We start from the raw sequence: 26637 nt of genomic DNA, 5'->3' as shown, positions 1-26637 counted from the left end.
TGCCAGTGTGGAGCAGGGAGTGTCCACACTGTGGCTTGTAGGACATGGGTGCAGCTGCAGGACCATGGGGTGGGACCTGATGGGGCTTGCCTGGTGCTTGCTGTGTGAGGCATGGCAGGAGAGCCACATGTGGTGGCTGGAAAACATCTTCCAAGTTCTAGGGAAATCTTGTGTTGTCCCACAGGCCTTGTAACCACGTTCAAGTCAGATGCGACTGTTGGCTATGGATGATGTCATTGGTGTGGTGCACTCATTCCTGAATGCTTTCTCTGTCAGCTTGTGTTTGCTGTGACCTGAGTGACTGCTGGTTTGCTTCCATACCCAGCAGACTGAGATTTTAATTTATTGTGTTTAAATTTTTTAGTAGGGATGTCATGGAACTGCAGTGAATCAACATCTCTGGGAGATGGGAGAGTTCCTGCTTTTCTGGGTGTTGTACTGCTAATGGTCCTGCAAGACCAGATTGTCGTCAGGCCCTAAATCTCAGCAGTTTTATATGCACAGTGTTTCCCTTGAATAAATTGTCAGATTTTGGTTTGAGGTAGACTGATCAAAGGTAAGATGCATTTAAAATAATAATCTTCTGTACAAATACTTGAGTAAGAAGCATTTCATGTTACAGAGGCATACTCCAGAAAAAATGTCAAGTGACATAAAGAATGATGTCCCATCATCTAAATGCATGTAAGAAGAAAAAAAAATTGAAGAAAATGCTGAGCAGGTTTTAATCAGCTGCTTTTACCCATGGTCTGAGATCAGACAGGCTTGCCTTGGGCAGTGTGATGGCACAGGTGGGCTCTCCACCTTCTTTTCGCGTTGGTCAAAACACGTTCCCAGAGACACCTTTCTTTTTTCCCCAGGAGGAGTGTTGAGGTTTGGTCTTTGTCAGACAGGAGTCCATCATGTACTTCAGTAAGACGTATGCATATATGCACCAGCATGTTTCCATGGATGAAATCCAGTGCCTTTTGCTGATGTAACAGCTGGTGGCTGTTAAACACATCCTTCTGCTCTTGGGAGGCCCCAGCCAAACTGAGGAGGCCTGAGACTGTTCTGGGAGGATTCTGGAGCGTTTGCCTGAAGTTGCTACATCATTCCTAGGTGTATTTTTGGAGCAGTAAACTAATACTATTATTACACTGGGTGTAATGAGTTTTTAACAATATTCTGTTGCCTCCAATGAAATGTACTTACTGGGGAGCTCTTTCATTAAGAGACAATGTGTGTTTGGATGTGCCTACGTACAGCTGCAGATAGTGTGGAAAATGTGGGAAGCTTTCTGGTAGAACTGATACATGAGGCACAACGGTTGGTGTGGGCTGGGAGGTGGTCATTGTGAATGCTTTCAGTTTAATGAAGCTGGAGAACATGAAGTGAGTGTATTCAGATTAATTACATTGCAGAGTTATTTCAGATGGCCTTACATCAGATCACAAGAGCTCTGTCTAGAAAAATAGTTGTCTTTTTTTTTCCTTGCCCTCTCTGTATCCTCTTATTTGGCATTTTGGTATGAATTATTTTGGTTACTGCAAGGTTGGTTATGATGAATGATTAAAAAAATTAGTACTCCTATCTGCAATTGTTCTTGATGGGGTTTCTGGCAGCATTCCTGAGGCTATTGTCTGCTCCTGCTAACATGAACAGTTAATAAAATAATCGGAGTGAACATTACTTCCTGGTGGCATAGGCAGTGGGACCACGCTCTGCAAAAACCTGCTTAGCAAGCTCCTGGGGAGGTGAGCTTGGCTTTCCCCTTCCCACTTTCAAAACTAGCCAGTGTTGAAGGGTTAGGTTGTCGTGTCCTGCATCACTGGGGTGGCAGTGCTGCCGTGGTGGCACATCTGTCCCGTGCCTTCCCTGGAAATAGGTCATCCTTTTAATTTCTCTGGTGTAAGCCTTGCTCCTGGGTATTTACTTATGCAAGTCATAATAGATAATGTTAGCTAAATTGCCTTTGTAAAGATGCTTTGTACTTAGGGTGGTGGCTGCAAACAGGTATTGCTCTAGGAGTTAAAAAACTAGAGATTTGTTTTTTGGTATCCCAGTGAAACAGATCAAATTGCATAGTGAAAGCTGGAGAGGGACTGTTTACAAGAGCATGTAGTGACAGGACAAAGGGTAATGACCTTAAGCTGAAGGAGGGGAGATTTAGATTAGATATAAGGAAGAAATTCCTTATTGTGAGGGTGGTGAGACCCTGCACAGGCTGCCCAGAGCAGCTGTGGCTGCCCCCTCCCTGGCAGTGTTGAAGGCCAGGTTGGATGGGGCTTTGGGCATTCTGGTCTAGTGGAGGGAGTCCCTGCCCATGGCAGGGTTTGGAACTTGGTGGTCTTTAAGATTCCTTCCAACCTAAGCCAATCTGTGATTCTATTATTCTGGGATGTCTGTGAGGAGGGAAGTGGGCTTGAGCCTGTTGGTAGGGGCACTGCCTGGAGATGCCAGGACCTGGACTCAAGCTCAGAGGCTTCCTGCCTCTAATGATTTTCTTCCCTTGGTTACTGCTGTTTTATTTTGCTCTGGTAATTATTTACTAGGCAGACAGGGAAAGGGCAAATCTGTAGGTTGAATGCAAGGGCACTTGCTAGGGTGTGATGGGCCTCTTGTAACAGTGGAGTTTGTGTGGTTCCATGGGTTATTATTTGCCCTGAAGTGAGTGGAGATCTGTGTTTCAGGGCCTCTTGAATTAAAATAGGTGCATTTGTCTAAGGAACAAAAATATTTGATTTCAGTGATTGGCCTTTTTATATGGAAACAGTGTCTTTTGCTGAAGACTTGCTCGTGAGCTGCAATTTACAGTATTCGCTGCAGGTGTGGGTTTAACTGACGTGCTGATGAGGAGAATCCTTACAATCAGCAAAGCTGCAGCTCTGCGAGCTAATATTGGGCTAGAACATCTGGGCTTTATAGAGGGGAAAGCTCAGGGTGTGGAAGGAAATGCTTGGCTCTTGACTCCTCTAAATTACTTGACAAACTGTAAGGGTAGAACAGATAGGCCTTGACCAATCTCGGTGCCTCGCAGCAGGAGGCTTGGGATAAACCCCTCTGAAGCCAGAACCCAGGACTTGAGCTTGTTGAGCATTAAGTGATGTCCAACAAAACCCCCAGACCCTTGTATTTTGTGTGGCAGGTCTGTCACAGAATGTTTTGGGTTCAGTATTTTGTGCATGTGTGTTGGTAGCACTGTCTGATATGGCTTGAAGGAGATGAAATAGCTGTCTTGCAAAATTCACAGTAGAAATTAGCCTTGGCAGACATAAGAAAACTATATCCCAAGTCCTCCACTTCTACCTTTTCTATTTCATGCTGTTTTTCCTTTCAAAATAGAAATGCACTAAAGATGGGTTCTGAGCTGCCATCCAGGGATGGATGGATGGATATTCTCTGTAGCTTTAAAACTAGTGCAATTATTTTTAACCACCCTGTGGGTATGGTTGGACTGTCCACTGATTTTGTAAACTGTTTTGACAGTGTTGTTTGCTGGACAACTTCTTAGCATAGTGATTTTTCTGCTGCTAATTAAAAGCATCTTTGTAACCCTGGGCTTTCTTTTCTTCTTACAGCAAAGAGCCCCGGGAAAGGTTCTGCATGATGCTGTTTGCAACCACCTGAACCTTGTTGAAGGCGACTATTTTGGTCTTGAGTTTCCAGATCATAAAAAGATGATGGTATGTAAAAGGATTCATTTTCAGCTGATTTCATTTACATATACACTGTTATTCTCTCCTCCAGCTCCTTATGTATAAGGTATGTTTGATCCTCAATCTCCAAAAGACAAAAAAAAAAAAAGGACTTTCTTAAAAAGAATGTTCTTGCCTGCTGGAGTTGAAGAAATGTTTTTAAAACCTGATTACTCCTGTCAGATTTCATCTGTGCAGAAAGTAGTTCACACACAAGGTGGAAAAGCATTTTATCTTTATCAGTTGCAGCAGAGAAGCCACAGGCTGGACTGTTCCAAAGTCTCAACTCTGATTTTACAGTCCTGCTTAATTTGGAGTGCAGGAATAGTAAAGTCAGACAGAGAAGATTCAATGATTGTGACATAGTTTCACGAAAAACATCATGGACCAAAAAAATGGATAGATAAAATATAATGAGGTTAATAAAAAAGAAATCAAGATCAGAAAATCTAATAAATGTATCAAAGCCCTGTCTGGGGACCTCTTTGGCAGAGGCAGGTGCCCTGGTCCTGACACTTTGAGAACAGCTGCCAGCAACATTCAGGCATTGCAGTAATACTTGAAGGGAAAAAACAGTATCATGTAGCAGAAAAAGGCCAAAGGCTAATGACTTCTCAGTCTCTAATGACTTTCTTTGTGAAGTTTGTTTTACTTTAAATGTACTATGTGACCTAGTGGCACGTGTGCTAGTTACCTGGATTGTTTGACTGGTACGGTCTGGTTTGTACTGGATTTCTTGCATGTTCAGTGAATTTTGCATCAGTAGCCTGGCTGACCTAAAGGAGGTGACTTTGGGCAATTAAAAAAAAAAAAAAAACAAAAACTGATTTTCTATCCATCCATATAAAAATTCTGTGAGGAGCAGCAATATTTCATAATAAAAGAGGATTGACCTGCTGTTGCAGTGTTCCGTTGTCACATCTTATTGCAGGCTTCAGTAGACACTAAAACTGAACACTAGTAGTCATCATGTTTTAGGCTAACTATATCACTAAAGTGGTTATTTTTAAAAATGGACGTTGGTCTTTAAAAGGTCCTTAAAAGGTTTTGTATTCTGCCAGATATCCCTGGCTAATGCTTTAGGTTACTTGAGAGCTTACCATAAGTCTTCAAAACAGTGCAGTACTTAGTACTGTACTAGTACTATACAGTACTATTACAACAGGGGCTCCATGTAGCCATGTTAATGATGTCATACTGACATTCCTGATGTCCGTATGAAACCAATCTTGATGTCTTGTATAAAGACAGTTGCTTTTTTGTTTTCAAGAACACTTGATCGACCTTCTCTGCTTCTCAGGTCATTAAGTTTCAAACAGATGACCCTCTGTGTTATACTCAGAGACCTGAAGTAAACTAACAGTTTTCAGTCTTGTGAAAACAAAATGGTTTATTTGCTTGAGGCAGAACACAGGAGAGATCGTGGTGCTGCCAGTGCCAGAAGCCTCTGCAGTGGCAGGAACTGACTGGCAGGAAACAGGTCCAGACGATCACAGTGGGGAAGCCAGGGCTGGGATGAAGGGGAAGGTGGAGCAAACTCCTAAGGCTTTTGCCAAGTTGACCTGAAGGAAAATGCCTCCATGCATCAAGCATGGCAATTTACATGGCATCTTCTCTTGCAAAAGGAAATATTAGGCAAGTATCTGGAGCTCCAGTCCATGTTCCTGCTGGCTGTTCCAATCTTTGCTTCTGAAAAAAGGGGAGATCCCCAAATCTTGGCCACAAGTCAGCTGTGCTGACTGGATAAGTGAGATTGAGGGGCAGTGATGCCTTCAACCACATAAAAGCAACTTAACAGAAACTCCAAAGCCTGAGATTTCAATTATGAATCTGTGTTTCAATATGGAGCAGCACTGTGAGACTAGTATTTGCACTTACATTATAGTAACCATCTTATATGATGTAGTTGAGGTGAATGTTCTTGTGGGATTCAAAGCTTTCTGAGCTTCATGGTAGCCATAATGTAGAACTTGAACATTGTGCAAATAAAAAAAAAATTGCAGTTAATGATGTGTCTGAGAAATAAACCACACATGCATATTTTACATTCTTATCATCTGAAAAGAGTGAGTAGCTTTTCCAATGTAGAGGGCAATGTAAAAGGAAAAATAAATATTTAGAGCATATTTGTTTGGATGTTGTCATATGTATGTGAAGTCATATATTCACAGTTCAGCTGTGTTTGTTTCAATGTGCAAGGCTCCAGACCTCACAGATGACATATTGACAGTTGTATGTCAAGATGCCTGGCAGCTGTGTACATGCAAGCATGCCATGCTTGTAGCAGAGGTGGTCTGCATGGGAGATGAACGTGGAGGGTCTGAGGGCTGTACTTCCCCCAGGGACAAGGAGAAACAAGGCACTGTTGCCAAGCTTGGGGTTTCACAGAGTTTCGTCGCGTTTAATGTCTGCCCCAGTTCTCCAGCTGCTGAAGTCCAGTCACCATTGTGGAGTGCCAGATTTTATTTAAAAAATAAATAATCTAGCCTTTGTAGTTCTGGAGAAAACTGAAAACAAGAATCTTAATTGAATCCTCACATTACTTTTTGTTTCCAGTTTATAAACCAGTCTCAGATTGTCTGTGCTAAGATACAGCTTGGGAGTTGCATGATGCATAAATTTTGATTGCTTGGGTCTGGTGATAGTGGTGAGGTCCTCATTTTGTCCCACTTTTCTCCATTCATACATTCAAGATAGGCTTTTATAGCACCCAGCAATCTGGTTAAGGGTATAACAACTTGGTTGTAGGATAATTGGGAAAGTGGAGAAAGGAATGATGCATATGTGTGGTCATGTTGTATCATAAACTCCCTCTGGAAGGAGAGATATTGAGGGGGGAACCAACAACACAGGAAAAGCCATGGACAACTCGGGAGAAATGTCAAGTGAAATGCATTACTCCCATATTCATGTAAATTGGTTGAGTCATAGTCAAGATTATTTTTTTCCCCAGTGAGCTTGGCAGAGTCCCTGACCTTCGTTGCACGTTATGTACATGCCAACTTCCTGAAACAACACAGTTTTAAGTTACTGAAATGCCCAAAAGTGTCAGAGCCAGTTTGTGATAACCACTGCTTTCCTATTCTTGGATAATCAAGTTTCTCCAGAACTTCTGAGGAAAACAAAAAAAAGAAAGAAAAAAAAAACAAAAAAGAAAAAAAAATTAAAGACTTTCATAGGGTGATAAACATAAAAAGAATTCCATTCAGAAACATTAGTGGGTATGAAAGGGTGGGAATGTGAGGTCTTTCCTAATTGGAAGCACTAATGTTAGTAATGATGAAAAAAGCAAACAGGATGGGAGCAGTGTAATAGCCCTATTACAGGCCTGCTCCTGCTCCTGCCTGGCTTCTAAGGTGATTTTTCTGAAACGAATATTTTGAGTACGATTTTGCATAATCTAAAAGTATTCAAGATTGAAAATGCATTAAATTCAATACGTAGGCTTTTTCTAGAGGAAGGCTTGGTTAATTTGGTTTTTAATGGCTTTAACCCTTGTGACAGTAGCAGGATGTTCCTACAGAGGTTCCAGATGTCTTCCTGGGAGGCTCCGTTCAATTTAATGAAAGCTCAATTGAAGAATCTCGAGCCCAGTTAGTTATCAGCCGAGGACCATGAGCTGTTGTGCTTCTCTAAGGCCAGGTTGGATGGGGCCCTGTGCAACATAGTGTAGATCCAGGACTGGAGGTTGGTGGCCCTGCCTTTGGCAGGAAGGCTGGAACTCTGTGATCCTTGGGACCCCTTCCAACTCATACCATTCTGTGATTCTCTAGGCCCTGCAAGTCGTTTGGCTTTTGTGTGATTGTCTCCGGCCTTCCCATAATATTTTGCCCCGGCCTTTCTGACTGAGAGTGCAGAACAGGGGTTTGGGCTCTGAAAAATGTATTTCCACCCACTGCTTCTTGTTGGAAAGCTGAAGGAAAGACCTACGCACTCTCCTAAAAAATGGGCCATTAAAAATCAGGTGAAAGTAAACTATATGGAGAAGTTACACTGCTCCCAATGAAGAAAGCCTAGGCCTGAGCTTTCCAGGTTTATAGAAAAGAGAAAATGTTACACTGCTCTAAAGTTTCTCCCACCTGTTCTTTGCCAAGTACCACCATCTCATTTCTCCATTTGCCTGGTGTTCCCAGTTCAAAGGCAAGCACCGGCCCTTTTCACTTGCCTTTCTCAAGATTAATTTGGGAAAGGATGCTGATAACACTCTAGGACTGTCTTTTTCTGGACTCCTTGTTTCAGTGGCTCTTGCCACAAAAGAGATGGTACCTGACCAAACACACCATGATTGTTGGTACCTGAGGCAAGTGAGGGGAGGATCTTCTCACTATTTCCCAGCCCTCTGAGTCTGGACTGCTTCTAAAGCTGTGCCATGGTGACAGCCCATTAACAGGGCTGGTTTCCTGAGCATCTTCCAGAGTTTTGGGTAGAAAGTCCACCACATGTAATTAGGGAGAGCATGATGAGCACACTGGGAAAAAAATCATTAAGTAAATGAAAAACTGAGTAGTGCAATGAAAAATACTCTTTTGTGAGCTGTAGTTTGTTCAGAGGTAATAACACCACCTTCTGTTGTTTCCAGGTGTGGCTTGATCTTTTGAAGCCTGTTATGAAACAGATTAGAAGTAAGTACTTGCTGACATTTATTTTGTTGATCAGAGAGTTACTTGAATAAACGAGGGCTCTCACTATCAGTTGGGATCTTTATCTTCTCAGGTTTCTTCACTGAATTTTGTTTGGATTATCTTTTATTTCTGTTCTGTCCTTAAAAGATTAACTGAACCATGTGTGCTGTGAAATTGTCACATATGAAGGGGCTGGCCCAGTAGGAGACAGAGGTTTAGTTAGTCACTGCCAAAAGCAGTGGTGGCTGGGGAAGAAACAGTTCTGTAGAGAAAAAAAAGCGTGTAGTAAGAGAAGGACTAAAGGAAGCACACGTTACTAGGTAGCAGAGAAAAAGAAGAGGAAGATGTAATTACTGGGAAGGAGCTAGCAAATACGTTACAGCTCTCTGGGTCATTGCTGCAGAACTTGGAACTGTCTGAGACCAAGAGGAGAAAACAGTTGGATTAGGAACTCCAAGGAAAGTTACAGTGGGTGGCAGGAGCCAAAAGGGATTTGTAAATAGCCGTCAGCTTTGGGAAGAATAGAAACAAACAGGAGATCTGGGTGATTTTATTTCTCTGACAAATTTCAGGGAAGTTCTGTTTATTGAGCTTTGCTTCTCTGGTCATATTAGTCTGACTGTATGCTCTGGCACCCCTACTTCTCATGAGAGAGAGAGAGATGCCTTGCTCCTTGTGTCACCAGCTGTAGCTGAAGAGTCAGAACGAATGTGCTGCTGCTGCTCTTAAAACAGAAATGGTAATTTGCTAGTGGACTTGAAAACCAGAGTGCATTTTACCTCCCTCTTATTCTGAAACAAGGAAAATAGACACACATAATGTATTTTATTGGATATCCTTCTGCATAATAAAATTTGGCCAGCATGTTATTGATGTTCACTAACTTCCTTTGACATTTCCCTTAGGACCGAAGCACATTGTTGTAAAATTTGTTGTAAAATTCTTCCCACCTGACCATGCTCAGCTGCAGGAGGAACTGACAAGGTTAGTTAGCATGGCTTTGTTTCTTTTCTTCTGTTTTTTAATTAAATCTCTGGTGGGCAATGGGGAGAATGTGGAATTTGAGATGATTGGGTGAGGGTGGCTGGCTGGCTGCCTCTTAGTATTAGTTTGATGTTATTTGCCCCAACGTTGAATGCAACTGAAAAATAGGCACTTAAGATTCTGTTGGAGTCTGTGCTGAGAGGTTCTGCACTGTGCAGGAGACCTCTGCCTCCCTGGATTGGGCCCCTGGGAGAGCTTTGCTTCCCCCAAGAGAAGGCAGTTTGGCAACAGAGTTCTCCAAGCCCCTTTGGCAATGGTGTGGGAAAGAACCGAAGGCAAGTGGTGGTACCTTGAGGTGCTCCTCTGCTGAGGGACACCTGTGACTCCGCAAACACGTTTGAGAGAGGGTTGTTTGCATGAATTGCCAAGTTACAGCAGCACTAGACTCAATTCCTGTAGCCAACACAAGTGCCAATGGTTTGCACAGGTAGAACTATGACTTCTGAGGTAGAGAATTGGAAAGGAGAGGGAATAAAATTAAAAGTAAGAGGAAAGTAGAGAAAGATACAGACATATGCAGAAAGAACACCTTAAAGGTGTGTTTGTTTTCAGTGCATTTGAAAAACTTAATTTAAACTTTGAATTTCATACTGAACATATCTGTAAGTAAACATGTAGCTGAGGAACCTATTCAGGTTTTTCCTCATTAGCAGGTTCTTCCTTTTGGTTAGAAACATTGTTTTGTTGCAGTGTTTCTTCACTGAAATTTTTCAAGTCTTTTTCTTACCTACAATATTATTACTTATTAATTACATTTCCCCATTCTGATTCAGTATTTTCACTATTTGTTTTTACTTTCAATCTTCCCACGAGCCGAAGACCTGTTTTTCAAAGAGCTCTTGTGTCCTTACAACCTGCTTTGTAAAGCACAATTCCACCTTTGTGGTGTTCCATGTTTATCTCTTTCTTGTTTTATTTTAGTAATAGAGAAACAGGATGGTAAAGAAAAAGAAATGATTAGTACCTCTTACTGGCCTGACCAGAGAAAAGTAGGGTGGTGGGAAGAGGAATATTTACATGAAATACTGAGTAAAAAAAATGAAGGGATGAAAGAAGACTCACAATGTGATGTTAATAATGAAACATTTCTGTTTCCAAATAGATACTCTGCATATCAGTTGCTTAGTGTGTCAACTGTAAATTGGTTTTTGGGGATCTTTTTCTGCACCTGGAGACATGCTTCTGAAACCTAATGATTTTTTGGTTAGATTTTAAAATGTGCATGTTAGGGAACTTGAATATATGTACACAGCAGTGTGTAGGATGTGAAAACGTATCTACAGGGAACAGCTTCATCTCTTGGAGAAGCAGGGAATACAATGCTTTTGTGCAGTATTCTACCTGTATCTATTTTGTACGGGTAGGCAGATGTCTGCAGGCTTCAAAAGCACATTATTTAGATCTGCTCTATTATTTCGTGTACTGTGTATGTTTCCATACTCAGCTTGCCCTTTTTATTTAATTTACCTATATCTACTCAGTCAGAAACTCACTGCTCATTCAAACAAGAGCCTTTCACCGAACCTATTAAAATCTAGTCTAAACTGTTGAGATCTCCAAGTATGAGGTCTCCAGAAGTCTTTGGAAGACTTGTTAGGGTGCCTGACTAGTTCAGGTTTCATACCAAGTGTAGGAGAAATGCTTACTGCTAGCTCAGTTTTTTCTGCAGATGAATTTGATGCTGAGTGGAACTAAGCAATTTCAATTCCTGTTGAAGCAACAAAAAATTTAAATGTTGAAAAAATGTTGTGGACTTCAGCTGTCTATATAGAGTTGGTCTATGTGGCTGAGAGGGTTTGGAAATTAATATGTTACAAATGGGTGGTTGCACAAGCGGTGCAGGTAGTGGGGCTGCAAAAGTACCAGAGCTAGCTAGAGCTGTTTGATCGAGATGTTGAAGTTGAGAATCCTTCCTGTATTCTTAGATCACTTAGATCACTGGTTTATCTGGCATTTCTTCATAGTTACAAGCAGCCTCATTATTTAGTGCTGCTTGTTGTGCAGTTGTGGAGCACTTAATAGCTGTCACATTTGCTTCCAGTGTCATATCGCTTCCAGATCTCATTGCTCTGGTTCCAAGGGAAGGAGGGAGAGAGAGAAAGAGAGATAGCTCAGTTCTGCAAAGCAGCCACCATGTAGAACTCTAATGGCTGTAATACACTATCTGTTATGTTTGATGTAGCCTCTAAGCTCAGGAAATTCAGATAGCTTCTGTAGATTCCAAAATGTGAAAGGAACATGTAGTCAAAATCACAGTTGGCATTGACATACTTTTCCCTCTTTTCCTCCTGGCTTGTGTAACTCTTTGTTCACTTTTGTTTTGTAGGTACCTATTTGCATTGCAAGTGAAGCAGGACCTGGCACAGGGAAGGCTAACCTGTAACGATACCAGCACTGCCCTCTTAATCTCACACATAGTACAGTGTAAGTTCCCATTTTCCTTCTTTCCAGGAGGATAAACAGGATGATCGATTGGATGTGCTTTGCTGGGTTGCCTGCTAGCAGCTGCTGTAGGGACAGGTTTAAGCCATGCAGACAATTTATCCTATTTCTCTATAAGGGCACTCAAATACAGATAATTTACTGTTTCAAAGAAAGAAGAGCTCCTGAATGCTGGATTTGCATTTTTAATGCAGTGCATTTGCTAGTGTGCCTAGGATCGTTTAAAAGGAAAACTTTGCAGGTAGTGGCAAACAGGTTGAATTCTTCTGAATCCCTGTTTTATTCTACTTTAGCAGCAGAGCGTTCAAATCCCTGGAGATCTGTAAGCTGTCTAGAGAACGTAGTAAATAAACATGCTTGCTGTGCCAGACTAAATCACTGTCCTAAGAGGAAACTGATAGGGAGGAAGAAAACCACAACAGATTTTAAGCTATGTTTTTGGGTTTGATTTTTTTTTTTTAATTGCAAAGTATGCAGTAAAATCATACCTTTACTTTGTTCATCACATCAAAGCTTCTTTAAGCTTCCGTGTCGCTTGAAAGGCAGCATGAGTGTTTTCCATTTCAGGACTTTATGGGTACTCATTTGAAAAGAAAACTAGGGAAAACCACTTACTAGCATGTATACTGGTCATAATAGACCATTGTTTTCAACGGTCATTGTACAATTCAATATTGCATTTTTCCACTGAAATGCTGTTGTATGGAACTTGCAGTCAACAAAGACATTCAGAAGCTCTTTAGCAATGAATAGATTAAATCTCACAATCCTTTGTCATGGTCTGTTTGAGTGGTGGGGCAGTTTCTCATCAATTGCTGTAGGAAAGGCAGATATATCATGGTTTTCTATTCGCCATGGTCATCATTCCCTGGTGTGACTGAATAGTAATCAGAAGATGTACAACAGCCTCTGTGAAATGCTGTATTCATCATGCCATCTTGAAACTGAGTATTTTTGCAGCACAGACATTTTAGAAAAAATTTAAATAATCCTTGCCTGGCAAGCTTTTTGGGTCTTCTAGTTTTTTACTTTATGGTGTCCAGCACACAAACTGTAGTTCTTTCCTTAGGTTAAACTAGTTCTAACTTTGTTTCATCTCAGGAAAAAAATCTTGATCTTTTGGGGAAACTGTGTATCATTTGTTACTCTTCATTCTAGGAGAGTAAGTTTTCCTACTAAATGCCTCTGCACCAAAAAAGATGTTGGGGAGAGGACACCCTAATGCACATGTCTCTCTTGTTTGAGGTGTTGCTGCATGATCATACTTTCTTGACCTCTTATGCTTTATATACCTTTTTCTTTTTGACTTCTATGTAGACGCTATTTTATGTCTTACTCATCTCTTGTTGATTGCTCAATTAAGTTCTTTGCTGAACCATCCACAGCTTTGCTGTCTGAACTGTTCAGAGCATGAGTGCTAGCTTGTTTTCCTAAGGTGACAGCATAAGAGGATAAAAGGCAAGATGTCCTTTCACCTTTGCAAGCTGTCCCTTTTCATTTCCCCTCTCTCTACAGTAAAGTCAAATTTAATTCAGTTGTTTGGGGTTTTTTCCCCAAAAATATTCCCGCCATACCCCTGACACACCCATGCAGGCAAGCAAGAAGCGTTCATTTCAAAGTGTACAAAAATGGCAAATCCCCAACATTGCTCTAATGCTGCTGAGATAAATAGTTTTCCTTGGTTGCTGGAAATGACTGTGATGCATTGGGAATCTTTATAGTTCGGTGTCGCCTTCATTTCTGAGGTAGAGGTGCAGAGTGCTTCTGGCCCGGGATTTTAGGAAGCAAGTGACAATCTCCTTATTGGGGGAGTAAGGTAAGATACCTCTGTACTGAAAAATGGAGTTTTCCAGTTGTGTCAGAAGGAGAGGGGTGAGAGATTAGTCATGCACAAGTGAGATCACATTCATAAAATCTGAACTGCCATTTTGGGCAGAGGGATGTTATACCTCAAGGTGCACCTGAAGGGCTGCTTCCCCTTGCTATGGACTTCTTTCCCAGCACTGCCCCCTCCCCCCCAGGATTTTAGTGTAACAGTGTTTACTAGAAACCTCTGATGGAAATTTGCAAGTGTCTCATTTATTTATCCAGCTTGTGTCTCTCAAACATTTTCTGTGAAAATATTCTTTGGTAAGAGTCTACAGCTGCATCACACCCACATGGGCTGTCTTTTGTATTTGTTTTCTTTCTGGCTTGCTTTTCACTAGCTAAAAAGGTGTAACATACTTGTTTGCAACAAAAATAAAACTAGGCAACTGATAAGAGTAATGATATCAAAGTGGGAAAATGGGAATGCAGGAGGTTAGATATTGTAGGCCTTATCGAAGCTGTGCCTTTGAGTGGTTTCCATGGGGGATATCTGATTCCAGGGGGCCCACTACATTATGTATACAAGCTTATGTTAATGTTATAGACTGTTATTTATATGAAATCATAATAGGACAGCAAGTAAGTTTCTGTTAAATTAGCATGTATACTAGAGAATTAAATTTGGATTTGAAATAGTATATTTTAAGAAACCTTAAAAGCACTATAGAAATGAGAGGACACTTTGATACGGCAAATGATGCAGTAAAGTGTGTCTGTGAAGTAAGAAGATGGATTGATTAAACGAAAAGAGCTGAAATACAAAGCATTGAACATATCAGAAGTGCTAATAGAGACAGAATACAGCATGGTGCAATGTGTTTGCAAGATAAGAGAAAAAGGAGTTTCAGTGGAAACCAGCCTTGGGCTAAAGCACATGAAAAGATTTTAGAGAAGAGTTATATGTGAGTCTAACAATATTCAAAACACAACTCCTTCATTCTAGAGTGAATGCTACTAGAACAGCATTTCAGGTGGAGAAGGGGGCAAAGCTGAGAAGGAAAAGCTGTTGAGTATGAGGTCACAGAGAATAAATTCAGAAGTAACTTGAAAGCCAGGAGGTCAATTTTGATAATGGATTTGCAGTTGACAAATGCAGAGAACATTATAGGAAGCATGTAGAGGCAGAATAAGAGTCTTCTGTACTCTTGGTTCTGAAGAAAGCCCTAAAGAAGGTGATTTAAATCCATCCATGTACAAGGATGTACAGAATATGAGCTGCATTCTAAAGAATCAAGGCCCCCATCCTTCAGACCTAGGTGGGAATATGGCTTCAGTAAAGAATAGTAGCTTGCCTTTTATTTGAGTTAGGGTTAAAAACAGACCCTAAAGTTCACAGAATCACTAGGTTGGAAAAGACCTTTGAGATCAAGTCCAACCATACCTGTCCTCTACTAATCCTCTGCTAAACCATATCCCTACTCATCTTTTAAATACACCCAGGGTTGGTGACTCAACCACCTGCCTGGTCAGCCTGTTCCAATGCCTGAAAACCCTTTCAAAGAACAGTTTTCTCCTAATGTCTAAGATTTGAGACACTGGGGTGAGTAAAGCTGGAGTGAGTCTGTTTCTGAGATAAGGACAAGAGGGAGATTTTATGGAGGATTCTCAAAGATTCTGCAGTGTTTCTGGTGTCTCAAGGAATGATTCAAAGCAGATGGCATGAAGGAGGGAGTGGAAATCAAACAGTCTCAGTTACCAATTGCCACCTCTGACCTCCGAAATATGAAAGAAATCTCTGTGTGGCTGCAGGTAATTTGGGTTGAAAGGTTACTGCTCCATCATTCATAGATGCTTTGGTCCTCCGCTTCCCTGCCTACGCAAGGTTATTGCTCCCCCTCCACACTTGCAGGTCCATGTGATCCCAGGCAAGCTTCTGTCAGAAATCTCCTGCAGTGTTTTAAACATCATCTGAAACCTTTCTGTTTTCTAAACCATCTTATTTTGGGCAGAACAGGATTAAGGGATCATTTACATGGGCGAGACTGAGGTGAGGATGAGGCAAGGAGCTGAGCTTGGGTTTGTGACATCGTAGGTCAACTGTGCAACAACGTGTCTGACTGCTGCCTGGATTTAATTTGAGTGTGCTGCCCTTTAATTTCACTGACGTTATCAAGGCAGCAGCCTTTGTTGTAGTGTTATTGCTATTATTCCAGCAGGTTTGCAGGCAGAGGCTGCTATGCTGCTCAGAGAAAAAGCTAATAGCAAGATTTTCAGAGGCATTCCAAGAATAGCACTCAAGAAGATAGTAATCTGGCACCCACACATAGATAGGCTGCCCCTTCCCCCTCGAAATAAAAGGAAATCTCACTGAATGGGCTGCAAAATGGAAGGTGGGTGTGACATACTGTTGCACACAAGGCACTCAATAACTGCAGCAGATGGGAGCGACTTTGAGGAGGAGGGAGACAGAATGTGTCTCAAACTGCTGCAAAATTAGAGGAAGACAAATGTTTCATAACCCCATGAGGTGGAATACGTGCCTGTGTTCAAACAAGCAAACAAAACCATCTCTCTCCAGATTTTCCCCTGAAGATTACACTCTGTGTGGGGCATGGGCCTGGGGAGGAAGCTGGTGCTCAGCTGCTCCAGGGATCCTGAGCATCCCATGTGTGTGGGAGATGGGTGTGTTCTGCAAGATTCACGCTGTCCTCCCTGTCACCTCCCGCCCCGTTATCCTACACAAAAGTCAAGGGAGCAGTGGGCTGGCTTTCTGTGTTCAGTTGACATCCAACAGCTACTTTCTTGGTTGTGGTGGATAGGAGGAATCCTTGCGCTTCTTCTCACGTGTACTAACGCAGAGGAGAAGGCAGGAATGTGTGGAAAACAACATAGTGGGAACTTGGATCATAAAACCACAACACAGCTTGCAAGAAACTTTATGTTTGCTTCTCTGCCCTCTTCCTACCTGTCTGCAACTTTTGGATTGCATGGATAATTCAGATTTAATGTAATGTTTTAATCAGCTTTTCTTAAAATTCTCCCTAGCTGAGATTGGGGATTTTGATGAAACCATAGATCGCGAACACTTAGCGAAGAACAAGTATATACCTCATCAAGAAGCACTAGAAGACAAAATCATGGAATTTCACCGTAGCCACATGTAAGACTTTTTTGGTTCTTGTTACCTGGCTGTCTTTGCCTTTAGAGTAAGTAGCTCTAACTGTAAATACATGCTAGATCGGAAGTACAAAAAGATTTGGACCGCTGAGGTTCTCAAAGGTTACTTCTCAAAAAATGTCCAATCCTGTGAATTTCCTGAAAATTACTCCTGCCTTTCTTCTGTCACTGTAACAAGATGTTTAAAGAGCAATTGATTTTGATATTCATTCAAGCATTCCATTATTTTATAGTCTATTTCATACAAAATGCTTCACTGCTGATTTTGTGCATGCAGGTATGATTGCAAATGATGACTGATCAGTCAGGCACTTCTGACAGCAGTCTTTTTTGATTTCAAGGACATTGAATGTTGCCTCTTCACCTTTCCACATCCTATTTAGAGATGGGTGAAAAAGGGGTTTGATGATAATTTTAGGAAAAGCCAAAAAAAAAAGTGCTTGCGGAATTAGAGATTTGGGGGAAATAGGATTCAAGATAATGGTGCAAATTGGTATCCTAAGGCCTGAAGAAAAGACTAGTAGCAAGAAGATGGTTAAAAGAATTACAAATAAGAAGTAGAAGGTTGTTTTTTCCTGTTGAGAACACTTCAAGGCTTCAATACTTCCATTCTGAGCTACATTGTATTAGGTATGAGTGGTAGAGAGTTCTAGAGCAGTAATAATAAAAAATTGCATAACTTTGTCATGATTAAGTTAGTGCTTATGGATTCCCAACATTTATATTAATGTTTTCTTCTGATTTACTTCCGTTTTGGTATTGTGTTCACTTCTACAATGAACAACATACATGTTACATACATCTATTTATGGTTGATATTGGGTTTTTTTGGAGGGTGGGGTAGGAATATAGCATTTTTTTCCAATGGAAAATACAAAGAGAGCTAGTGAATTCTGTTAATGGTTCAAAGTATAGCTGTATCATGTGCCTCAGAATTGGAACGATCAAAATTTCTAGTAGGTTGTAAAATCCGTAGAATCTTTGGTATTGGTTTAGACTAAGATCAAATTGTTGGTTTTACCTGATAGAAATCTGGGGACATAATAAAGCATAGGAAAACCGTATGGTTGTTATACCTCAACCAGGTTTTGGTTTGATGAAATGTCTCTTTGTTCTCTGGGGAACCTGTTGATCTCTATGACAAGGTGTGAATAAGTTGCATGTCTTCTCTGTTTTCTTTCTCAAGGGGACAGACACCAGCAGAGTCTGACTTCCAGCTTTTGGAGATTGCCCGTCGGCTGGAGATGTATGGAATACGCTTGCATCCAGCCAAGGACAGGGAAGGGACAAAAATCAACCTGGCTGTTGCCAACACAGGCATTCTGGTGTTTCAGGTTAGAGCTGCTCATGGAGTGACTTTGTAGAAAGTAGAGAGATTTCTCACAGCGATAAGAATTCAGGACCTCAAACACATCTGAAACAATTTAGTTGGGAAAATTTGGGAATGTCCAAGGTGCAAACTGATCCACAGCTTGCAATTTACAACATAGTTATGCTGACACCCACATGGTTTGTACTAAATAGGTGTGAAGCAGGGGCAAATGAAACAATAGACAGCTGGAGTACGTGGAAAAGGGTGTAGGAAGTGAATGTAAGCTCACTGTGGCCTTACTTTGTCAGAGATTTGACTATTTTCTTGACCAGCCTTCACCATTCTACCTTTACTGAATCCATGAACCTTACTTCTTGCCCTATAAGATAGATGGTATTTTCCTTACATGTCTTTCCTTTCAGCCTAGTAAGTGTTTATGAAGTAAACTCATCAAATTGTTGTTCTGCAGTTCTCCTTAAGTAAATAACATGTTGGGCTTTTACAGTTGTGAAGGTAGAGACAGTCAGCTGGTGTAAATTGCTTTCACTTCAAATGAACTTATGTCTACTAGCACCCAAAAAGCTACTGACCTCACCGTGTGTTAGAAACAGCAAGTTTTTTACAACTGACAAAAAACATTATTTAACTCTTTGACTTCAGCCAAAATACTAGTTTCCAACCTTATAAAGTACTTTGGGTCTTTTTATAAAGAAAAAAACAACAGCAACAAATGCAGAAATAAATCTGACCCAAAGACCCTGAGATCTAAGTTAAGAAAGAAAAACAAAACCAAAAAATTCCCCTTTGACTGAATCAGTTGGTAGTAAAACCCCAAAACTGCAGCACAGCTTGAAGAATGAGAACACCAGGACGTTATTAGAAATGCACAACTCAAATAATTGTATGCTGAGGCCCTCCCGTTTCTCCCCCATGGTATCTTCATCTGCTGAACCAACAACTTGCAAAGCCTCACCACGTAAGGCAGTCTTACAGCGGTAAGTATGTGTCCGCGCAGAAGAGCATGGACCTCATTGAGTAAAGATGTAGCTGTTGCGTGAAAGCCTGGGGCCTGATTTTAAAGCACTAATACTCAGTCATCTCTTCTTGTCCTAATGTGCTTGGGACTTTCAAAACCGTTTTTTTTTTTTTTTCTGAACTCTGGAAATTTTGGTGAATCGAGCTCTGAGACAAAATGCTGAGAAGGAAACTGTGGTCAGGCTCTGACCTGCTGGAGCCTGTCCAACCACTGGCATCCAGCAGTGGGTTAGGGCTTCCTTCAGACCCTTCACAGGGCAGGAACCTAAAGTTCATCTCTTGTTTTGGATCTAACTGAGAGAAACTGAAATACAAGGACCTCACTGGAGTGTCCTCAAGGAAGATAAAGGTTCACTCACAAACGGCATAAGTGGCACTCAGACAGAGTTACTGTGAAGCCTGCTGTTTCTTTAGAAGTCAGTGTCAGTGCTGCTGAATATTCTAAAGGAGATTAATTATGGGATTCTTAGACAGCAGGTTGACTTGGCAGAGATCATCACACTGTCATTACTCCTACATCTGTCTGGTGCCGGCGCCCAAATCAGCGTGGGTTTCTGCATTTAGCAGTCCTGTAGTAGCTCTGTGAAACTTCTGCTCGGTGCTGTAGGCATGTTTATATTGGAGTCTTTACTGAACAAACTGCTGTAATTAATATTTTAAAATAATACCTCCAATACCTTTTCACATAAAGAAAGCAAATTCGGAGGGTAGGAGCTAATGATGCAGTCACTAGTAATTGTGATATTTTTCAGATGATTTCTCTCAGGCTTGCTGTTTGCTTCTGGTGTTTGATTGCTTTATTTTGGGAAAAGCATTTTGTGACTCTTCAGAGACAAGTAATTTATTTAGGTTCCTCTTACTTCTATTGCTCTTTATGAAAGGTCAAAACATGCCCAGTATTTTGTATTTCCAATACAAAACTTTCAGTTGCTGGGGTTTTCTCCTTCCCCTGGTTAAGTAATACTTAAGGGAGTGTTTATTTTGCCCTGTAGGTAGACAAAGAGGAAATAAATCTATCCCATCAAAGTGAGATGACACGATACGTGTCTGAGTAATTCCCTGCATTCTCTGTAGCTGGTGGAAAGAGAAGGAGGCACAGCTGGGAGGTGACTGAAAAGTCTGCATAGCAGAGCAAGATAACATCATCTGGGCAAGGCTGGGCCACCCTGTTTTGTGCAGTGGCAGCGGGTCGCATACTTTCACATCAGCTCAGTATACCTAGTCCCACAAATATGCAAGAGCTTCACCATAAGTACGTGCCTTCAGTCACAGCACCAGATGCTTACAGTTTCATTATCAGGGGGTGAATGATAAGAAATACCATCATTTCAAGTGAACAGATTGTTGCTTTATGACAAGCTTGCTTTAGCGGTTTAGATTTCTCCGTTCAGATCTGGAGTGCTTAAACTCTGCTGGCGTTGTTCTCTGTAGGGTCACACCAAGATCAATGCCTTCAACTGGGCTAAGGTTCGAAAGCTGAGCTTCAAGAGGAAACGTTTTCTTATCAAACTACGGCCTGATGTGAATGTAAGTCCCTGTCAGGAGTGGGGGGTGGTGACAAGAGGTTATTAGGTAAATTTCTGCTCAGATCAAGGTTTGGGGTTTGGGGTTTTTTTTTAATCACCTTAAGATTTTTTAAAACATTAATTGCTCATGTTCACTGATGGTACTGCACATATCAACCTGGCATCTCTGGTGAGCAGTCCTAGCAAAGAAAAGGTAAATGGAACGTTTGGCTACAACTCTGGTACTATACCATCAGTTCTTAAGTTACAGCATAAGTAAGTTAAGCCACCTCTTACTGTTAATGTTAAGACTACTGCTTTATACCTGTTATATCGTTCACTGAAAGGAAGTTTGAGCAGTAGCTGTGACGCTGCCAGGCAGGTCAGGGATGTGTCAAAGTGGGAAGGAGGGGGCCTGTTAAGCCTGAAAGCCAATGAGTTGAAAAAAAGTGTTTTGGTTTGGTCTTTTTTTGTAGCATAGTGTCTGCTTTGTCAGCGCATCTTTGTAGCGTATGTTGCTTGCTTACATTGCAAACGCTTTCTCAACTTTCAGAGTTCATTCCAGGACACCTTGGAATTCCTTATGGCCAGTCGAGATTTTTGCAAGTCTTTCTGGAAGATCTGTGTGGAGCATCATGCCTTTTTCAGGCTTTTTGAGGAACCTAAACCAAAGCCTAAACCTGTCCTTTTTTCTAGAGGTTCATCATTTAGGTTCAGGTAAGGCCTGCAGTCTTCTTTCCACCTTTACTGCCTCCCCATTTCAAATCACATCAATAATACCTAGGATTAAACCCATTATTTTCAGCTCCTCTTTTTTTACATTGTAGTTTACTCGTTTATATTTTCCATTGCATCTTCTCCACCAGAACACTACTAAGAACACTGCAGGGCAAAAAGTCTGCATTTATTTTGTAGCAGCTGTTGCAAAGTAGCTTTCTAGAGGTAAGATACAAAGTATGTAGGCTCCAGCTGGTTTCATGTAAGAAAATACACCTATGTCCTAAGCAACACCAGCTAGCAGATGTTTTGGCACTATTTGGATCCTTTGCTTTTAGGATGTGATCTTTCCTATGTACCAGAGTACAGATTGTCTTTTTGTTGCGTGTCCCTGTGGTAAACACGTCTCTATGCAGCTAAAAGCAGCATCTCTGTGCTGAGACCTTTGTGCTTGCAAAGGACTGATGTGAGATGACTACGTCTACCTGAGGTATTGTTAGAGCTGTAGAGAAGTTTTTCATTGTTGGGTTATTGGTTTTCTTCTTATACTGGCAGAAGCCTTATTGTAGAAGTTGTACTGTGTATGTCAGGGGGGTAAATCCTTTTATTCATACACTTTATTTTGTTTGTGAAGCTGATATAAGCTGGAGAGCCAGAAACCTTCTTTACTGAGATAAACTGTATGCTCTAGTTGCCTTGTGCAGTAACTTACCTCCTGCTTTGGAGAACAGGTTTTGGCTACATCCTCTGCTCACTGTGATCTGTGCTGCATATGTTGAGTAACTTTTTCCAGGTCTTGTGGTGATTCAGTCAGTTGAAAGCCTCTAATGAGTGGGAAGGATTTGGTTGTCTATTGAGTGTTCTTGAGATGTGGGTTTCCTTTACTGCTTTCAGTTCCTTCTGGAGTTTATAATTTTGCACAATTGGAAGGGCTGGGCTTTCTCACTATTTTTTCACGGTTAGTAGCAGAAGGGAATCCCAGCCCAAATCTCTACAGAAAATGTATATAAACTTAGTTGATGTGTTTAATAGTAGCAACTGAGTCATGAAATACATTCCAGCAGTTTTCATCTTGGTTCGAGGGCTTACCAGTACCAGGTAAGGCTGGTATTTGACTCAGAAGGATTCAAGAATAGGTTTTGTTCAAGAGAAGGAAAACTTATCTCCTGCTTCACTTTCTCGTGCGGTGACTTCCCTGTAAAGGTCACACAGCTGAATTTAAGCAATTCTGAAAAAAAAACCAAAAAACAGGCAAGTAACATGCAAAATTAAAAAAAATCTGTATGTATCTGACAAGGACCCCCTCCTTCATGGTCTTTGGGAGTTTCTGCTGCTAGTGACAAATACTTTATCGGTTGCTGTGACTTCGTATGCAGCACACATACATGTTCATGATGGCCAGGTGGTATCTTAAATATTTTAATTGTGTTTTTCTTCCAGTGGTCGGACTCAGAAGCAAGTTCTTGACTATGTTAAAGAAGGAGGGCACAAAAAAGTGCAGTTTGAAAGGTGAGAGGATATAAACGAGTTATCCCAGTATGTTGTAATCAAAGAAAAGTCATGATTTCCAGCCAGTTGTATTCTGAAATCTTGTCCAAGTAAAAAATTCCCTTTTTGCTGGTTTGACAGTGTATCACTTGTATAATATACCCTTGGTCCTGAGTGTTTTGGCAGAAGTTGGCATAACCAATAGTTTACTTAAAATCAATAGTCTTCCACCTGTTTTTCAGCAGTGAGCATCCTACCATCACAGGTAACTTCCTCCAATATTGATTAGCACCCTCTTTGGTGGGATGTCATTAATGTATGTGAACAGGCATACTAACCTCAGAATAAAACTGAAAGTAACAGGAATAGGTATACCCGGCCTCAACAGAGACATCTCTGGGGAAAGCTTCCAACTTGCCAGAGCCAGTTCCACCTGAACTCACCTTGCTCAGGGCGAGCTGAAAGTAATGACTAAAATGCCACAAGGACCAGGACAACAGTCCATTGCTTATGACTCATGCTCTGGTGATAGACCATTTTTGTTTCAGTGCCCCTCCCTTTTCTTACAGTGGTAAGTTTGCAACACATAGTACATTTAAATGTTACAGAAAGGAGGAATGTTAATCTGCTTGGGAGCAAAGTCTTATGAAAGCTGCTGTTCAAAGGCTTTTTTTCTTGTAAAGGATGCATGTCTCTTGATTGCTATTTGTAGAAAAAAAATGAAATGGCTTCTCAGTGTGGTTTTACTTTTATCTCTAGGAAACACAGCAAGATTCATTCCATCAGGAGTCTGACTGCACAGCCTTCAGAACAGCATACAGAGGTGCCAAAACAAGTCAGTGATGTTGACGAACCCTGGTTGACGAACCCCTTTCAAACCTTTCTTGTTAGGTTACCCTCCACTGACTGTTGTTTGGAAACTCCAGGAGCATAGTTTTCTGCTCGCTTTCCATTTAACTGGGAGCTGAGGAGCCCTGGGTGCCATAAGTTTTAGGTTCTGCAAGCAGAACAAGTTCATTTCCACTGTGGAACAGCATTGCTTCCAGACAACCAGATAAAAATAAATGTTACAGCTTGTCTGAGCTGTATTAATGACGATCTGAAAAACTGCAATCCACAGTGTTACAGCTGGGGTCCTGGGTTGTAGGTGGTTATTGCATCTGGGAAAAGCTCCTTTTCCTTCACTGGGGAGTCTTGGTTGCCCATGGCAGGGTGTTTTGTTGTATTAGCCAGGGAGGAGAAGAATTATTTCCTCAGAAAAAATTACAGCTCTGGACTTCTAAGCCATTATCTCTGGTAGATACTTAATGCTATTTGTCTTATGTTAATAGCTGTTATGTGTTAGGAGTTTGCAAATCCAGTAGCTCAGTAGTGGTGAGGTTGCAGCTGCTACATGTTCCCAGGTCCAGCTAGTGATAAGGTTGAGCGTGTACTCGCTGTGGGCACCCATATAAGCCGACATATGCTATATGCACACACAGCCAGCCATGCAGGTAAGCACAGACTGCACTCCCACACCCACAGACAGTGCCAGGGATTCATCCTCATTCACTCTTCAGCTGATCAGGATGAATTTTAGTGAAAAATATGTATACATACATATGATATGGACTAGTCTGTCCAGCCCCTGGATCCTCAGGTCTCCCAGTGGCTGGCACCACTGTGAGCCCCCAAGGCTCTCAGCCAGTACACAGATCTACACACATACACACACACTAGCTGTCATCTGGGTCCCATGGTTCCTGGTTACCTCATGCACAGAGACATGTGTCTGTGTGCACACATGTGCACAGGTGTCTCTCTGACAGCTGGTCCAGACTTGTGACATTACCAGTACTTGACCCCCAGGCCCCGTGGCCTTTCCAGTATCTGTCCTGTCTTATGGCTGCTCCAGTACTTGGCTCCCAACTCCCTTACCCACTCACCAACTAGTCCAGTTTGATGGTTGCTAGCAATTGTCCTGCCCACCCAATCAATATGAACATGCTGTGGTCTCTTCAGTTGCTGGCATCGGGGCCATGGGCTGATGGCTTCACCAGGACAATCCCCAGAGAGGCTGGGTCAGGGACCTCCATTTCCATTGCTAGGTTACTGGGGTTTCTTTCAGCTGCCACAGTTTCTCTGTGCTCATCTGTGTTTGTGGATGTGAGCATTTAATCTCATAACCTAACGTTTGGTAGAATTTAAATGGCAGCAACATGCTACTAGGTTAATGTATTTAAAAGTGCTACCCATACCTTCACCTTCCTTGCAATGGTTCCTTTTCGTGCTCACAGGATCATAACTACTGGGCAGATAGGGCATATTTCTCTGTGCAGGAAAGTCAACCCAGAAAACAGTGGCAGGTATGCTCCAGGGATTGAATGTGGGGTGTTCTAAAGCCCACACATGGCTTTTTTAGTGCATGTAAGTAGGCTGTGCAAACCTGTCTTACACATTTATGGTTTTTGTCCCTCCAGCTTCTCAGAGTAGTGCAAACAGGTTGATGTTCTTAGCATTGATGGATGCCTTAGGGCATTGAAACACCTCAAATACCCCTTTTTTACGTATCACCACGTTCTGTCTGCCTTCTCCTCCCTTGCTTAGCTTGTGTGTTTTTATGTTCTTAAGATCAGAGACCTCTTTTTTTTTTTTCCTTCTAATTCCTTTTGAAGCTTGGGTTACCTCCTCCGCTTTCAAGAGAGTCCTGTGTTGCTGCAAGATGCAGTGCAAAATTCTGGTGCATAATTACACATAGCCTTCTCCCTCTGGCTTCCTTCCCTCCCAAACCTCTCCCCTCCCACCCCTCCCTCCCCCTTTGTCTCCTCCTTGCCTTCCCTCCTTTATCTTTTCAGAGCTCTGGCTTTGCCTATGGAGATGACAACGATGCAGCAGCAGTGCAGAGCTGCCGGCAAGGGAAGGAATTGAAGGCTTCAACAGAAGACACTGGACAGCACAAGAGCCCTTCCTTAAAGAAGAGCCCAAAGGAAAGCAAAAAGGTGGATGGAGCAGTGGTGTCAACAGTGGAGGAAGAAGAGGAGCCCGCTAAGGACAGGATGCAGCAGAACAGACCTCAATCACAGCAACCAAGCACAGGTCCAGCTTCCAGGGCTGCTCATGGCAGCAGCACCTCCATTCCTTTCATTGACTGCAGTGATGTAGATAGCGAGTATGATCTCCTCAGAGGACAAATAACCCGGTCATATTCCCAAACAAATGACAATTATGAGGGTGATTTGACCAGTGGTGCCTATATTCACTATAGAGATGAAAATCGCAATAGAACTAGATACAGGGATTCATCAGCCTCTATAAAGTCTTTCCAGTATCTCTCTGAAGAGTACCTTGATGATAACCCAGCTAATCTCTCCTTCTACACTGGGGGAAGCCCCAGGATGCCAAGGCACAGTTCACTGGTTGACGAAATGTTTAGAGGGTCAGGGAGCCGTAGCCCGCTGGCCACTCCATTGCCTCCCAGTAGCAAAGGGTCAAGCCCTAACATGAGCCTGAGCAGAACTGGCTCTCAGGGTTATGTCTCAGAAAATGGACATGACTGCAGGGTGAGGACTGGGGAGGAGGATGACAATGTCAGTAGCTGCCATGGGTATGGCAGATATTCTCCAGGTTCTCAACGGCCTCGTGCACAGAAAATCCCAAATCTCTGCAATAAATCAGTTACAGATCCTTTTATCCTGAGCCAGATAGCCTCAACCCCTGGGCAGGAGTACAGAGCAGAGAGACATTGTAAAGGAGGCGTTGTGTCTAAGGTGTCTTCTCCAGAAGGCAAACTGATGGCCAACGGCATGCCGGCTGGGACGCAGCCGAAGCAG

The 26637-nt window shown here is 41.9% G+C and overlaps 1 protein-coding gene across 5 annotated transcripts in view; it reads left to right on the top strand.

The window, feature by feature from the left end:
- Positions 1–26637, top strand: part of FARP1 (FERM, ARH/RhoGEF and pleckstrin domain protein 1) — a gene marked incomplete at its 5' end in the record, with an annotated part of 173752 nt that overhangs the window by 98278 nt on the left and 48837 nt on the right. For 2 of the 5 annotated variants that reach the window (XM_084270653.1, XM_084270652.1), the window contains 11 exons: positions 3561–3665; positions 8257–8299; positions 9205–9283; positions 11670–11767; positions 16640–16754; positions 17958–18105; positions 20550–20645; positions 21177–21340; positions 22781–22849; positions 23588–23651; positions 25663–25903. In XM_084270653.1, coding sequence (XP_084126779.1) covers positions 3561–3665; positions 8257–8299; positions 9205–9283; positions 11670–11767; positions 16640–16754; positions 17958–18105; positions 20550–20645; positions 21177–21340; positions 22781–22849; positions 23588–23651; positions 25663–25903 — 1222 coding nt within the window. Of the gene's footprint in view, positions 1–3560; positions 3666–8256; positions 8300–9204; positions 9284–11669; positions 11768–16639; positions 16755–17957; positions 18106–20549; positions 20646–21176; positions 21341–22780; positions 22850–23587; positions 23673–25662; positions 25904–26637 lie in introns of all 5 variants that reach the window. The other 3 variants (XM_084270650.1, XM_084270649.1, XM_084270651.1) reach the window with 2 other exon arrangements.

Source organism: Gallinula chloropus (genome assembly GCF_964237585.1).
Source record: "Gallinula chloropus genome assembly, chromosome: 1".
NCBI lineage: Eukaryota > Metazoa > Chordata > Aves > Gruiformes > Rallidae > Gallinula > Gallinula chloropus.
Note: the sequence above shows the minus strand (reverse complement) of the source record. Positions and strands in the feature narration are given on the sequence as shown.